At 40.0% G+C, this 15,181-nt stretch overlaps 1 protein-coding gene across 2 annotated transcripts in view; it reads right to left on the minus strand.

Annotated features, from left to right (window-relative positions):
* zgc:63863 (uncharacterized protein LOC393372 homolog) overlaps nucleotides 1-15,181 on the minus strand; it is a 17,433-nt gene continuing 2,252 nt past the window's right edge. Inside the window, exons 2-11 of one of the 2 annotated variants that reach the window (XM_044335114.1) lie at nucleotides 14,362-14,508; nucleotides 12,902-12,956; nucleotides 11,881-12,011; nucleotides 11,701-11,781; nucleotides 10,872-11,058; nucleotides 10,631-10,732; nucleotides 8,399-8,540; nucleotides 7,309-7,493; nucleotides 6,606-6,715; nucleotides 1-4,171 (exon numbers count right to left, since the gene is read on the minus strand). In XM_044335114.1, the coding sequence (XP_044191049.1) occupies nucleotides 3,990-4,171; nucleotides 6,606-6,715; nucleotides 7,309-7,493; nucleotides 8,399-8,540; nucleotides 10,631-10,732; nucleotides 10,872-11,058; nucleotides 11,701-11,781; nucleotides 11,881-12,011; nucleotides 12,902-12,956; nucleotides 14,362-14,431 (1,245 nt within the window). In that variant the 5' untranslated portion in view covers nucleotides 14,432-14,508 and the 3' untranslated portion in view covers nucleotides 1-3,989. Of the gene's footprint in view, nucleotides 4,172-6,605; nucleotides 6,716-7,308; nucleotides 7,494-8,398; nucleotides 8,541-10,630; nucleotides 10,733-10,871; nucleotides 11,059-11,700; nucleotides 11,782-11,880; nucleotides 12,012-12,901; nucleotides 12,957-14,361; nucleotides 14,683-15,181 lie in introns of those variants that run through there. The other variant, XM_044335113.1, reaches the window with a different exon arrangement.

A 15,181-nucleotide genomic window follows, 5' to 3' on the forward strand; every position in this document is an offset into this window, starting at 1 on the left:
TGTTTTCTTCATCATTTATTCACCGCTCTACTTCATACACAAAAACCGCTTCATCTGTATGTGAAACACATCATAGTACTACAAGTGCAAGGTGCAAATAACCTGATATGTTCAAGGATACAGTTTGTACCAAGGGTTTAAGAACCACCATGAGAACCATGCATTAAAATGCCCACATAACTCATGTATTGTATACACACACAACTAAAGGCTTACATTTGTAAAAAGCATTTGGTGTGATTAAGTCTTTTGGGAAAATTTTGGACCTGAGGGGATGACAGAGATGTCAAGAGAGGCTCAACGCAACCTCACTGGGAGTTCAACTTCCGGCTCTTCATCACCCTACAGAGAATTCATAATTTGGCATGAAAACAAGATATTTTGGTTTACAGAGAGCGTTGATTTCTTTGAATTAGACTCAGTGAACAGCTGTCACATTAGCCAGTTTTACTCTTGTCACTTATCAGTCAACAGCAGCAAAATGATTTGGTTTGCAAATTTCTGTGTTTCAAAAGATGCATCACTTGTTTCATAATCATCATAAATACCGATCATAATAGTCAAATTGATACACCTTTTTTACAATGAATCATCTATGGGACTTTGTTTGTGTCTTTGGCAAATACATTTAATAGAATGATTAGTGGGTGGAGTGCAAAATAGCCCCAAAATCCTTGCAGATGTGAGCTGATATCAAGTGAGATGAAAAAGGCTAATAACATGAAACTAAAAAGCATTAAAAGCAGTGATAACAAATGATTCAACTGTGAAATAGTTAAGGTACTTTCAACAGAGCTAATCGATAAAAGTAAATAATTGCACTGCAGTCAAATGATATTATGTATCTTCTATTTCTTCTATAACAACAAGTTTACATGGTGATTTTCATGAATTTCATGGCCCTGAAAACTGTGAGTCATATTTAGATATGGGATCAACATCTCCAGCATCGCTCTTCCTTCTTATACATTATTTATTTTGCTTTCATTCATACCAAGTATTTATTAGGCTTCTATCATTTTTCAGCTGAGGCATCTGCCAAACTGAAACCAGTGCAGGTGTCGATGTAGGTGTTTCACTGTGAATGTGAGGATATAAAAAAAGATAGGAAATGGTGTCTTAAGCATGCCAAGAGCCAGGGGCAAGAATTAAATCCTCATTAGGATCTGGCACCACTACCACTCTCTCCCTGTATACGTCTATGTGGTGTGTGTGGTGTGTGTGTGTGTGTATGGCACAAACACACTACTCAGCATCTTGGCTAATGTTTGAAGATCAGGTCAGGAGTTTCTCCCTGCATATTAATGTCTTAAGCAGCCGACTGATCGCAAGCAAAGAAGATTACATATGTTTTTTTCCATTGATAAAATTGTTTTATATCAATCAGCCGTATCCAAGCGTCATAGATGCACAGTTACAGTACATACAGTCAATTTAAAAGTACACCCAGTGGTTACAAAATTAACTTCACTGCAGCATAAACTGTTTGTGTGGTAAGAGCAACCATGCAGATCATAACAGAAAATGTTCCCTTTTTCTTGATTTATTATTTTAATTTTGAAAGCAGTGAATCAGCACGAGCCAAACCTTTAACTTCTGACCTGATCCATAAAAACTGACCACATACAGTATTTCAACTGACAGATAATTAGATTACCTTAAACAATATGAACACTCAGATTGGTGATAATATTCATTATGATGAAGTCAATTAAATGTTTACCCTTTAAATAAATAGCCAATCAGATTGTTGCTCTTAAAATAAATTATCAGACTGTTGACATTTAATAACTAGGCACTGAGAGTGCCAAAACAAAAAATAATAAATAAAAAAGATGCCCAGAAAGTTAAAAAGAAAGAAAAAAAGAAACTGACCTAAAGCTAATATTTTCCATCTCTCACACACACATACCCACATTCACACAAGCACACACAATTAATGCATTTTTAAAAACAAAGACAGACACATGTATTGTTTCATGTGATGTACTACTTGCAAAACTGAAATCTGAGAGGTGATTCAAGCAATCAGCACAGGTTACTAACTGACTGGATGTCTGAATCGCTCACGTATCGAGCTGCTAACTGGTCTGCAGATCAGTCGACTACCTGAGTTACAGGCCACTGATTGATTTACTGATGGCCTAATAAATTAACTGACTGATTATCACATTTTCTGAGGAATGTCTGAATCTAACTAATCAAGTGACAGATTAATTGACTGGTTTGTTAACTATTCCACAATCCTCGTCCTAATAGGCCCAGATCGCCCTGAAAGCTAGAAATGTGACTTTCTGGAGCTATCTGTGTTTGTACAACAAATTTACAGCCAAACTACCCTTGTTTGTCCTATATGTACCAATCAATTTCTTCTGGTGCTTACTGTTGATGAGCCGTACTCTTGTGAACTGTAATTTTGCACACAACAGACTATGTACCAGTTGAATTCATACGCTCCAAAGCAACTAAACTCAACAGTGCAGACTGTACATGCAGCTGTGTGAAGATGTTCTCCATAAATCTGATGATAGAGGAAGCGCAGGGAGGAGAGTGTTGTGACTACAGTGATGTTGTGTTAACAGATGCAGCTGGGCTACATGCTAGTAAAAGGTGATAAATATTTCAGAATATAAGTCGACACACAGAGCATACCATTGCTGTCTGGAGAAACCCCTACATTCTTTACATATGTATGTACCTCAGTTGGTAACAGCCTGTATTATTAATATACCATTCAGCCTATGAAACTCTGTGATTATGTTTCTGGTCAAACAAATATCCCAAGAATATCTATGTCGGGTGCTGTCAGAGGGGATGCAGGTAGTTTTCTTCTTCCAATTATAAAAAAAAATAAAATCACAATTTCCTCTATGAAATATGTTAAAAATCTCCGATTGCCCCCCTAAATGTAGCAGTAGAATTATTTTTAAGCACAGCTGTAAATGCTGAAGAGGAATATGATGTTGAGGAGAACAGAGTACATGCACTGTAGCTCTGTTGACGGCTGTTCAGGGTGGATGTTGGCGCAAACCTGGTAAATATTTTAAGAATGTAAAAGTACTGGTGTCTTCCCCATACTTATTCAGCACTGGTGGGCCACAACAGCCAGAAAACTGCTACAGAAAATATAAAAATAACGTATTAAAAAAAGATGTGTTTCAATACCTCTTGCAAAATGCATCTGCAACAGGCTCGTTGCTTGCATGAGTGCTGCTTTTCTGCATGCTAACTGTGTGTGTAACGTTCACTTTTGGGGCAGCAACAGCTCCTCTACTGTAAATGTAACTCGCTGACACCTGGAGTAAAACAATTAATATCAGTGGCTCACAGGCAAAATCTCCTTCCATCCTCCCCTCTTTCTCACATTTACTCTCCTGCTCTCCGTCTTCCCTCGTAACTGGAAGCTTTCAGCAGAAAACACCGCTCTTTAATAATTTGTATTCATGTGTCATCGTGCTGGCTAGGGGCACTTTTGGCTCTTAGATATGGCTGCTGATCCAACAGGCGCACTAAAAACACTATCGACAGAATTGCAGCGTAACAAGCATGACAGCCTAAAAACAAGTAATCAGAAAAATTATCAGCAAACAGGAAACATACTGAGACACGCATGAAAAATGGTAAAAACGGTGGTAATGTGTTACCAACAGCCTGAAAAAGCAAGATGTGTTAGTGTCTTACATGTGGTAGGAGGTCTGGCATGCACGCTCAGAAACATACAACACACATGCACACACATCCTGAGGCTCTACTAGTCAACATATGTTCATCGTGGTTGAGTAGCAACAACCTGTTTGGCACCAAGATAACTGACCTCCTGCTTTTCTCCGTTGCCCCCTCTCAACAGGAGAAACGAGCTTCAAGTCTTCAAAGTCTGTGTTTGTGTATGTGTGTTTTTAGATATTGTTTATCCATGTGAAGAGCAGATAGTGTCTGCTGTCACCATGTGTCAATGTGCGTGTCTAACAGTCTAAATCCCCACCGCCACATCAGAACAGTTGTAGTAACACCTCGGGTCCCCAGTCCATGGCCGTCTGGGCCACGGCGAACACGGCCGCCCCGAGCGTGGCGGACAGCCCCCACACTGCCATCTTCACCATCCTGTTCCCCTTCCCCCACAGCTGGCCTCCGTCCCGGGGCAAAGCTGCTTCCAGGCCAGAGTGTCGAGAGGCTGCGAGCATAGAACAAGGAGGAGGAGGAGGGGGGGGTCAGACTTTGAGGGGCAGAGACATGAAGGGGTCAAGAGGCTCCACAGAGCTCCAAGCTGAACCAAAGGAGGATCAAGTTGCATTTTGTTACTGGGATGAAAACCAAAAAGGAGGTCAAGGAATGTCAAAACACTAGGAGCAGAGACATGGAGGAGGCAGAAGCATCACAATACATTAAGTATTATCCTGCTCCACTAACAGCAATACTCTCACTTTAATTAAACCTGCAGTGCGGAACTTTTAGATATAAATGAATGTCCATTACTTTCAAGCTCTTGCCAAACGAGTTCACACAATGCTGATTAAGCTTATCACCGCCAGATAAATCTCTCTGTATTTCACAGTATATGGAGTTTTTAAATCTCAAGTCGGGCGCGACATTCGCGCACTGGCCATTTGGCCATTAATCGTGCGGCTCTTCTAGACTTCCAAATGTTATCGGACCGAATGGATCAAATTCTGATAATGAAATGAGTAATTTCGTTGGGGTTGTGTGACGCTCAAAATAATTTATCCACCATTTTACAGCAGCAACAGCAGGTTACGGCCGGTGGTGTATTGGCCATCGGGCGTACTGCGACAAATCCCGGCGGGCTGGTGGACCGTCAGAACATATCCATTTTTACTAGCCCTCTCTGTATGCCTGTCATTCGGGGTGCCATGAGAGCGTGCTGCATGCCTGTGTCAGGCGAACACAGCCGAGCACCCCTTTACTCTCACTAGGGGCGACACAAGGACAAAAGTCCCACACTCCAGCTTTAACAAGAGGGCAAACTAGGCTTAAGTAAAACCTATGCAGTCTAATTCAGGCCCTGCAATAAATTCTACCTTCATGAAGGTTTTACTTTTCACTTTTTTATTGAATCAGCTTTAGGGAAGTGTTCAACTTTTTGTGGTGCTGTTGATCTTTGCTGTATTACACTGAGAGATATTTTAAATATTTAGTTCACCCCATTTATATCAATGAGGATAGACTAAATATTAGACACAACTCCACCCTAAAGCTGGATCAACACCTCTCAACAAAAACATTATTATGACCTTCATGAAGGCTGAATTTCTTGCAGGGCCGTGATATTAGATTGCATTAGTTTTAGCTACCTGTAAGTATAAATAAATAAACTGTGAGTGGCAAATGCACTTTAATAATACAGGACTCAAAGTTCCAGTTGAAATTACACATTTGTTGACCACCAGGAAAAGCAAACATGACTTGAGTGGCTACTCTGTTAGAGAGGGAACAGGAGGGCAGCAACTGTGCATCTGTTTATGGCACAACAAACAAAATGTAGGCTGAGAGGATTCATTGGGTCATGTTGTTACACTGCCCTCCCTAGTTGAAAGTTTTAAGTCTGTTGCACCTCTGACTACATCCAGTGTTATTGACTGGTGCGGTTTGGGTGTGGTCAGAAGACTGTCCTGAGGAGAGTGTGTGATGTCACAGTGTATTGAGTACACTTCTACATCACTGCAGCAAGATAAGATGTTAAGCAAAAACGAGATTTTCAGCTGGTAAATTCTGCATCACGTTCATTTTTTTGTTGTTGTTCTTGTTTAGTAAATTACTTTTTTTTTTTTAAACTGTCTTAACTCATGATCTACTTTTCCCCCTTTCAACTGTATCTCACAGCCTTGATCAGCAAATGGAAAATGCTAATAGACTGAATGGCTATTGCTTAAAAAAATGCCATCCATAAATAGTATCAGACAATTAATAAAATAAAATGCTCAAATACTGTAACTTTAAAGTCCTCTAGTCAGCCAATATACATCACTGGTTTAGCATTTGGATGCCAGTTTGTCTGTCAGGCTTACTGACTCGCATTCATTGTCTGCCAAAGTGAAGTCAGGAGTTGCTACGGATCAGCTCTTTGTCTGTCCGTTATGTTCTTCAGCTCGGATGCTGTTAATTGAATTTTGATGAAACTGCAGGGAATAGCGTGCATCATTTTTAATATTACACTGTTTGGCCTGAGGGGAACGCTACAACATATTTTTGATTCGCTGTACATCACAAACAATGTCAGACACGGCTGATCAGATTCCAACAAAACCTACGGGAATAATGCATCTCTTTGTTTTGTTCTGGCATATTTAAATGTGCACTTGATTGGTCTGACGGGGGTGCTACAACATTTGTTTACTTGTTATTGATTGGCCCAAAGGGGGGCCGCGTTAGTGGGGGGGATGACATATTTATTGTTGCCTTGTTTTGAACAACAGTGTTGTCATGTAAAGCATCAAAAAACATGCAAGGAACTGTGGTTCCATCACAATTTTGGTTGGGTAGAAATGGCTGTTCTTACAATCTCACAGTCAATATTAATTTTTCCCCCCACTTCAAAGGGTTTTTAACAAGAATTCACATTTTGATAAGATTACAGTTATTATTTCTACCGTATCTGGAGGTGGTGGAGTCCTGGGCCTTGGTGAGGCGTTGGAGCACCGAGTCTGGTCTCTGGTGGAGGGTGGAGAGCTGAAATGCCTTAAAGGTGCTTATGGACAGACTGGAGAAAAAACAGAGGAAGAGGATGGAGTGGAAGAGTTAGTCAGTGATGGAGAACAGAGTCAGGTCTCAGGTGAAACATGGACAGATGGAATGACATGAAGAGATGGACTGAACGATAAACTGATGGATGAAGGCAGGTGAGGGAAAATGTGTGAGAGACAATTTGGAAAAAAACTGCTAACTCAGTTGCTCTTGTGTCTAGGAAGCCAAGGGTGTAATGCATTATTGGATATCAGTATCTTTCAGTATCAGTCAGTCAAGGCCTTGTGTCAGTGATGTCACTTCCTCTCCTGAACAATGACTGTAACACTGAAGGACGCTTGCGGGGAGAGAAAGAGATGGATACACACAGCGAGAGAATAGTTGAGTCTCTAATGTCTCTCCTCCATAAAAAAAAGTGGGAAAACGGTCACACACACACACACACACATACACTAAACGTGTGTGTCAGCAGCATCACTCAGTCTAGATGTGTTTTACAGCATCCCCTCTTGGATTCTGAGGAAATTACATCACGCTATCCGCAGTCAATACACACCATCTCCAAATGTTTTTAATATCATTAACTATTTTCAGTTGCAACTGCCTCACCTCTTGCGAGACTGCAGCGCTGCCCGTTTGGCCAGTAAAGAAGGAGGATACTGGTCGAACAGCTCCTGAGCCTGGCCAATAAGAAGTTCGTATGGGAGGTCCGGGGGGATGCGGGAGAGGAGGTGGTGGACCATGGCCATGTCACATTCTGTCTGCTTCACCTCCTTCTCTCTGTGCAGCACAATCTGACGGGGAGAGGAGGAGTTAAAACTGTTAACCCTGAAGCTGTTCGCTGTGGTTTAACATGAATCCGATTCTACATGTTGTATGTTTTGCTGGTTTCATCGCTGCTAGTGAGGCAGAATGAGTGCTGAGCGGTGAAATAGGCAGATGAAGAGTTAACCCCCCCATGCTGTGAGCTGAACGCAGCCTTGGAGGAAACATGAACTACATTCTGCTTTGTTGTTTCACACACACTTCAAACAGAAGTCTCCCTCTGCCCAGCCCCTACACACACACACACACACACACACACACACACACACACACACACACACACACACACACAAACTCATACTGCAAACAAGAAAACAAGAAAAAATGTGCACAATTGCACACATTAATCAACGTGCACAAAACCCTTCAGTTAAAAAAAGCTTCCTTACATACACACACACACACACAAGTAAACACCTTAGAAAACAAAAGGATACACATACAGATTAAATTCTACAAACACACACACATATATGTTCCAGCAGTAAACATACATGCCAAGACAGTCAGGTAAAAGCATCCAAGAGGCTGTTCCAGAGTGAAGCAAGTGAAAAAAAGTCTGAAATATAAGAATGTTTTTCCTTTGTAATCTCTCTTTCCTTTTCCCTAAAACATCAGTCAGGTACTCCTTGTCATCCTTTTCCCTCTTTTTCTCCTTTTATCTCTTCCTGTCCCTCCTTTCCTGTGTACCCTTCTTTCACTCTCTCTCTCTCATCTGTTCATTAGGAGGTACAGGTATCTAATTAACTAGTCCAGTGACTTCACAGTGCTCGGCCTTACTGTGTGTGTGTGTGCGTGTGAGCGTCCTGGATTACTGACAAAGACAATCTCACTGGCTTTCACTCATTTTCCCCTGGCGTTCAAGCCCTCTTACCGTAGCAGCGAGGTAGATGGGCATCAGTGGATGGGAGGCCAGGAAGAAGTCGTAGAGTCTCAGGGTGTGTTTGAACTCTGGCAGGACGTGGCCGTACCACGTGATGAGCCAGGACAGTGCAAAGATGGTTCCCACCTCCGCTCTAAGAGAAAACGCAAAGGAAGGAGCCACTAACGTTAAAAGAAAGTCTGACATACTTTATTTTTCCATTTTTTCTATATTCTATTGTATTTTTTAAAACCTATTCATATGTATTTTTTAAAATATTGCCTTGTGTTTGTGTTATGTCTTGTCTTAGTGCCTTTTTTATGTCTTATGTAAAGCACTCTGAATTGCCTTGTTGTTGAAAAGTGCTATACAAATAACCTTGCCTTTGTTTTTTAATGTAACCTTTATTTAACCTGAAAAGCCTCACTAAGATTAAAAAGTCCCTTTTTTAAGTCTAACAACATAAAACAGAAAATAACTCACAAGATCAGAGTTAACTAAAATAATCCTAAAAATAAACTTGCCAATAAAAACCATATAAAAAAAATACACAATACTGATTTCCTAAATTTCAGTTTATTAGGTATAAAAAATATCTTGCAAATACTTAAAACCTGTTTGACAAAGACTTGATTTTCATATTGTATGAAATGAGTGAAAACTAATGGCTGCTTGGACGGTAGGAAATCATTTTGAAAGCTAAATGGTACACTTTGGATATAAATACACACAGTTTATAGTAGGTTGAATGAAATGTGAAAAACTACAGCTATGATCCATCAAACCTTAGCCAAATACCAAAAGATTCACATGTATTTTTGACCAAAGTGCCACACATAGGTCACGACAAAGCTCAGGAAAAGATAGTGAGTGGACCTCGGAGTTGAGGTTGCTTTGTCACACATACTCTATCCAGGATCCAGAATGAACTCCTCCGCTCATCCCCGTAAACAGGGTCATTAAACACCAATTTCTAAAGAAAGAGCCCCACAGACGTCAAAGCATACTACATTCTCTTTACCTCCACAAACTGTTTATAACCCTCCCACGCTCTCCCTTAATATCTTTGTCCGTTGTAGTTATTTTTGACAGAGTCTCAAGTAAATTGGAAACTCTGAGAGGTTGTTGATAAATATTGGATAGGAACATTTGGGGAGGAAGAAGGATGAGTACAAGGAGAAGGGAGTGACAAGTGAAAAGAAGCTGGCGGTGGTGATGGAGAGGGGGAGGGGTAGAAAGAAGGAGCAAAGGGCAGGAAGCATGTGTAATGGGAGAGACGGAGAAATAGAATGAAGTGAAAGAGAGAAAATAAAGGAACTAAAAAGAAGTGAGAGCATGAGATAGGGCAGAGATAAGAAGGCGGGAGAGGGGGAGAGGAAGTGCACACTAAAAAGAGCTTTCCAAACTTTGAAGTGGGGTGTTGTTTATCCTGCCGTTTTTCTCCGAGTGCCATGCTTTTTGTTATTGTGTGAGCGCGTATGTGAGTTGACAGTAGTCTGCAAATCTGGAGGTTGCCAGCACAGCATCAATTATGAACAGGCAACGAGACAGCAGAGGTACTGGAGACGCAGACGCGCGCACACACACACACACACACACACACACACACACACACACACACACACACACACGCATATCAAAATACCTTAGAGGACAAATCATTAACTGGCAAACATTTTAAATCCCAATCTTCACCACACACACCAACATTAAGCAAGCTGGTTGCAATCTTAAAATGCATTTTTCGTTACTGCTGTTTCAATAAACTGAAAATCAAATAATATATCATTGTTTGATTAATTACACTATAGGATTACTCACAAAGGTTAACACTGTGCGAACGTTGGTGGGGGAAAAAAGCCTCTGAAGCAGCTGTTGGACCATCTGACGATAGAATTCTCCACTGAGGCTGAATTTTGAATTCAGGTCCAATTCAACAAAACACTCTCCCCTTTGTTTCACTGTGACGCTCACAGGTGAAAGTCAACCCTTTAATGCCCTCTAGTGGTTTTTACTTACACTACATTACCTTCATTTGACAGATGGTTTTGTCCAAAGGAATTTACAGTAAGTGAATTCAAACTGAATACAAACAAGAGCTACATGCCACCAAAAACTGGAGCTGCATCCCTTTCAAAAAAAAACAACTGTAAACACTTTCTGTGACAAAACATTACAAGTGCTTAGGGTTTTTTTGTTTGTTTAAAGAAATGAGACATAAACGGTGCGTTTGTGTGTATGTACCTGATCATGAAGTCGTGTAGTTCTGTATCTACCTGTTCCAATATCGGCATCAGGTAGTTTAAAATGTGTTTAGTGCTGTCCATTGTAGGATCCATGAAATCCCTGGAGAGACACACAAAATATAGAGGTATGAGTGAAAGACTACTTGGAACTTGGCTGGTTAATGGGATCCGAGTTTAAGCTGATTACGATTAATGTCTTAACATAAAATTATTTGGTTCGACAGGGAAAAATATACTACCTGAGGTGATATTTGGACAGCGTGTGCAGCATGGCAATGGCCATCCGCTCCCCGACTACCAGCAGCAGAGTGACGGCCACGTCGTGATAGCCCTGGTAGTAGTGGAGCTGAGGGTTACATTTCAAAACCACCAGGATGATGTCAATGAGCTGCTCCTGAAGTATGGCTCTCTCTGTGGCTGGCATACCTGAGAGAAGCCGAGGAACAGAGTGGTTATCACATCAAAGAAGCAACCTGGGACATGCCTGTGTTTGCCATTGATATGAAGATTGATATACAGGCCCAACACTGCTCTATTGTGGTATGAAAGGGTAAACATGAGCTGCTTTCAACAACATATGCATAAACTTCTAGGAAGTGCAACCTAAAAAAGACATTAACATTGATAGTCATCATTCTAACTTTTCTTGCACCTTTCAGAAGGAAGAAGACCTGTCAAATTCTACAACTTTACATTTATGAAGTAGGTTAGTATACAGACAGATATCAATGAAACTGAGGAGCTGATGTTGTGAGTCCAGCTTTCACTCGTTCACCACTGTTTCAAACATTTACATAGCCAATACCATGATTAATTGGGACTGAATCTTGAATGGCCTCTCAGATAGAAAAGATAGGACACTTTTTATCTGTTCCATCACAACCTCATGAGTTCGGCTGCCAAAACAGGCATCTTGTGACAAAAAAATGTTCTGTTGCAGCTTAACTCAGCTCATTAATTATTAATCCTGGCCAGATATCTGCATGTTGCTGTAAGTACGGGGGGTACAGTTTGATAAATGGCAGCCTGAGCTATGCTGCTATCTTTAGAGATAACATTCACACAGACCTTTAGGAAACCGCTTCATAGACCTCCTGACATCCAGGACTACCTGGTTGTAGTCCTTGTGGTTTTCCCTCACATCTCGACCTGCAACAGAAAAAAATGTATTATTACAATTAGTTAGTGTTATTAGTAATATGTAGTATTCATCAAACCAGTCAATATTATTAGTAGTCAACCACTAACCAGGTTTATGTGGTAGATCATACACATTGATGTTCAGCAGTTTGGGCCAGACTTTCCTCCTCAGTTCATCAGTGAGCAGTCCTCCCTTACTGGCTGCTGCCTTCCTCAGGGTCTCAATGTCCACTGGATCACTGTCCATTCAAAAGTCAGAATTAAGCATTATTCAGTGTGATTTGCCTATACAGCAAAAACTCCCATTGTGACTATTCTTTGAATGCATTTTATACACGCTTTTATTTTTTTACAGGGTTTTATGAATAATCTTACATTCAAGACAGTCAAATTCCATGACTAACACCCTGGTATCTGCCCTGTGCTGTTGACAATAGGATGTGTATCCACATGTCTAGGTTGAATGGACAAAGGAAACTGTTGTTTTGTTTTGTGCAATTAGTCTGGCTGCTTGTCAGTGTATTATTTGGACACATAAAGTCATTCCTGTTCCAATTCAGCATAAGCTTTCCTGCGCCATTTACCATCTAGTCCCACAGGCCTCCTGACACTAGAGTCTTCATGATCCTCGTCACACTTTTCCTCTGTGAAAATGTGAGTAATCTTCATGTGTGAAATTAGCTAAGTAGGGAGTGATGAAGGTCACTGTCTGTGGATAAATGCATTCCTTCTAATTGTGGAACAGTGTGTTGGAAGAGCAGAGGGAGACGCATTCTCACTTGGGAAAACACGATCTGAGGCCTATTGCTCTGGTGCTAATGGAGGCATGTTGTATAATGGAAACTGTCAAAACTTTGAGGGATTCTACAAATATGGGCATTTTAAGGTGCATTTTTTTGGGGAAAAGAGGACCCCATTAGCAGCATGTTTGCTCATTTTTAGCCAATTCAAATAATTCAAACAAATGTTTCACAAATCCAGATGTTGTTTTGACTAAATGTTACAAACTCTGGGGAAAGAAAATGATATCTGCATTTAAGCAGCTCCACTTATACTGTGAATACTGTTCAGCATAGAAGAAAAAAACCAACTTAACAGGCAAACTTTAATTGATTATATCAATATTAACCTGTTCAAAGCCTGATGGATCTCAGCCAACTTCTGTTTCCTCCCACAATCTGGTTCTGTAAAGGACAAAGAGATGTGAGGATGAGAGAAAAGTAATACAGAGTGAGAGAAGGAGGATAAACGGAGAAGAGGAAGGGAAAATAAATGTTTGAGGAATGAAAGAAAGACATAAGAGAGCAGAGGGTAAACAGTGAAAAAGATAACGTAACAGGAGACATTCGGAGAAAGACATAGAGGGAAAAGAAAGAAAGAAAAAGTGCAAAGCGTAAGGGTGGGGGAGAGGGACAGAAAGATGTGGGGAGATGAAAGATAAAGGAATCAAGGAAGGAATGTGATGACGTTGAGGTTATAAATAGAGGCTAGCAATCATCTGCATGAAACATACACGGACAAACATGACCAAAAATATAACATCCTGGGATAAATAATCACCATATCATGATATACTCTTTTGTAATACATCAACTGACACAAGCTTTACAGCTTATATTAATCATTATAAGTATGACTTTTCCATGGTACTTTGATTTTTTTGTAGTAACTTCAAATTTTCAGCACAACATAATGAAAAGATGTTTTAAGGTGTTTTTTTTAACTCTAGAAGTGACGCAACTCAGTTTATCTATTAGTTCATCGACAGAAAATGAATCAGCAACAACTCTGATAAGTGAACAGTCATTCAAGATATTTTTACACAATCCTCTGACTCCAGCTTCTCACATGTGAATATTTCTGGTTTTCTTAGTTGTCGACTTGAACTGACTCTGTGAAATCTTTGAACTTTCACTGTTGTCTGACTTTTTAAACAATTCTTCTATTAATTGAGTCAACAGTAGATTAATCTGTGATTAAATTGATTGATTATTGCCGCTCTACTTAATCCCACCTCTATTGTAAAGTTCTAGTAATGTCTTAACTCATTTTGTGTCTACAATATATTCACATTACTGGTTATAATGAGTCTCAAACACTAAGTTAAACAAAAATCTAGTGTTGAATGATGAAATGAGTGGCACAGTTAGTAGACAGAGGACAGATAGAAGTTTTATTTCCATCTGTCCTCTGTCTGGCTGCAAGTTTCCTAACTATCCAAGTTGGCTGACAGGCTGCCACGCAAGCAGCACTTGTAGCTATAAAGCTAAAGTTTACTTTGACTAAAGGCGGTGTACAAAAAAAAAAGAAGAAGAAGAAGACTGGGCGGCTACAAGATGCAGGTCATGAAAACAACTTGTGATCAGTGTCTTGTATCTGAAGTCAGGTGGCTTCTGTAATAGTATTAGGTTCAATGACGTTAAACCAAGCAAACTGGATTGGCGAGCTTTCTGTCTGTAGGCTACACGTACTGTTAATCTGTCTAAGATCATATACAGGTGTGCTGTGACTGAAGAGATAGCTTTTTGCGATTATTCTGTGGTCAACACCTTAAACATTAACTGTTACCTAGCTAGCTGCTTGACTCACCTCTTGTGACAGATCGATTCCCATTCACCACTACTCCTACGTTATGTTTCTTCCTCTTGAGCCTTTTCATCCCCCTTTAAAAACTGACAACCAGAAGACGACGTTTCTGTTGTGCCATAGGCAAACGGACAAATGGAAAGTGTGACCCTAAACAGGTAAAAAAAAAAAAAAAAACATTGATTTTATCTGCTACCACGACGTCTCTCTTAACAGCTGGGTGTCTATCTAAAAGAATCAACCTAACATGACATCACCCTGCTAGGCTGCAATTGGTTAGAAATGGAACGTGACCCAATGCTCGAACGCGATTGGCTTTCCCACCGACTCACGCCGCAATCTGACCTGACTGTAGTTTTGTAGTTCTGATTTTTGAGCGATAGTGGGCAATGTTTGTTTTATTTTAGTGTTAAAAGGGATTCGCTCTTTTGCAATATATGAAGTAACACATCTACCTTTTCCACTGAGTGACAGAAAACTGCTATATAACAACTGTAACAGAAATTAGCATAGTGTTTGGGTAAATGGACAATATGTTTGTGACCATTTTATTTTTTATTTTTCTTGTTAAATGTTGAGTGTTAAAAAACCACTAAAATGTAAAGTCACAACAATGAGAACGCAGGCAGAATAGATGTGAAACAAAACAAAACAAAACCACGATAACAAATATCAATATGTAGATTACTGTTGGTTATTTATTAAGAACATTAACTTAATGTTCTTTAATAAGTTGCTTTATTTTCTGTATATATTTTTAATGCATGACTGTATGTCTGTATGAATGTACCTCCATGTTTTAAATGCCATGATATGCTTCTGC

Source organism: Thunnus albacares, chromosome 19 (genome assembly GCF_914725855.1).
Source record: "Thunnus albacares chromosome 19, fThuAlb1.1, whole genome shotgun sequence".
NCBI lineage: Eukaryota > Metazoa > Chordata > Actinopteri > Scombriformes > Scombridae > Thunnus > Thunnus albacares.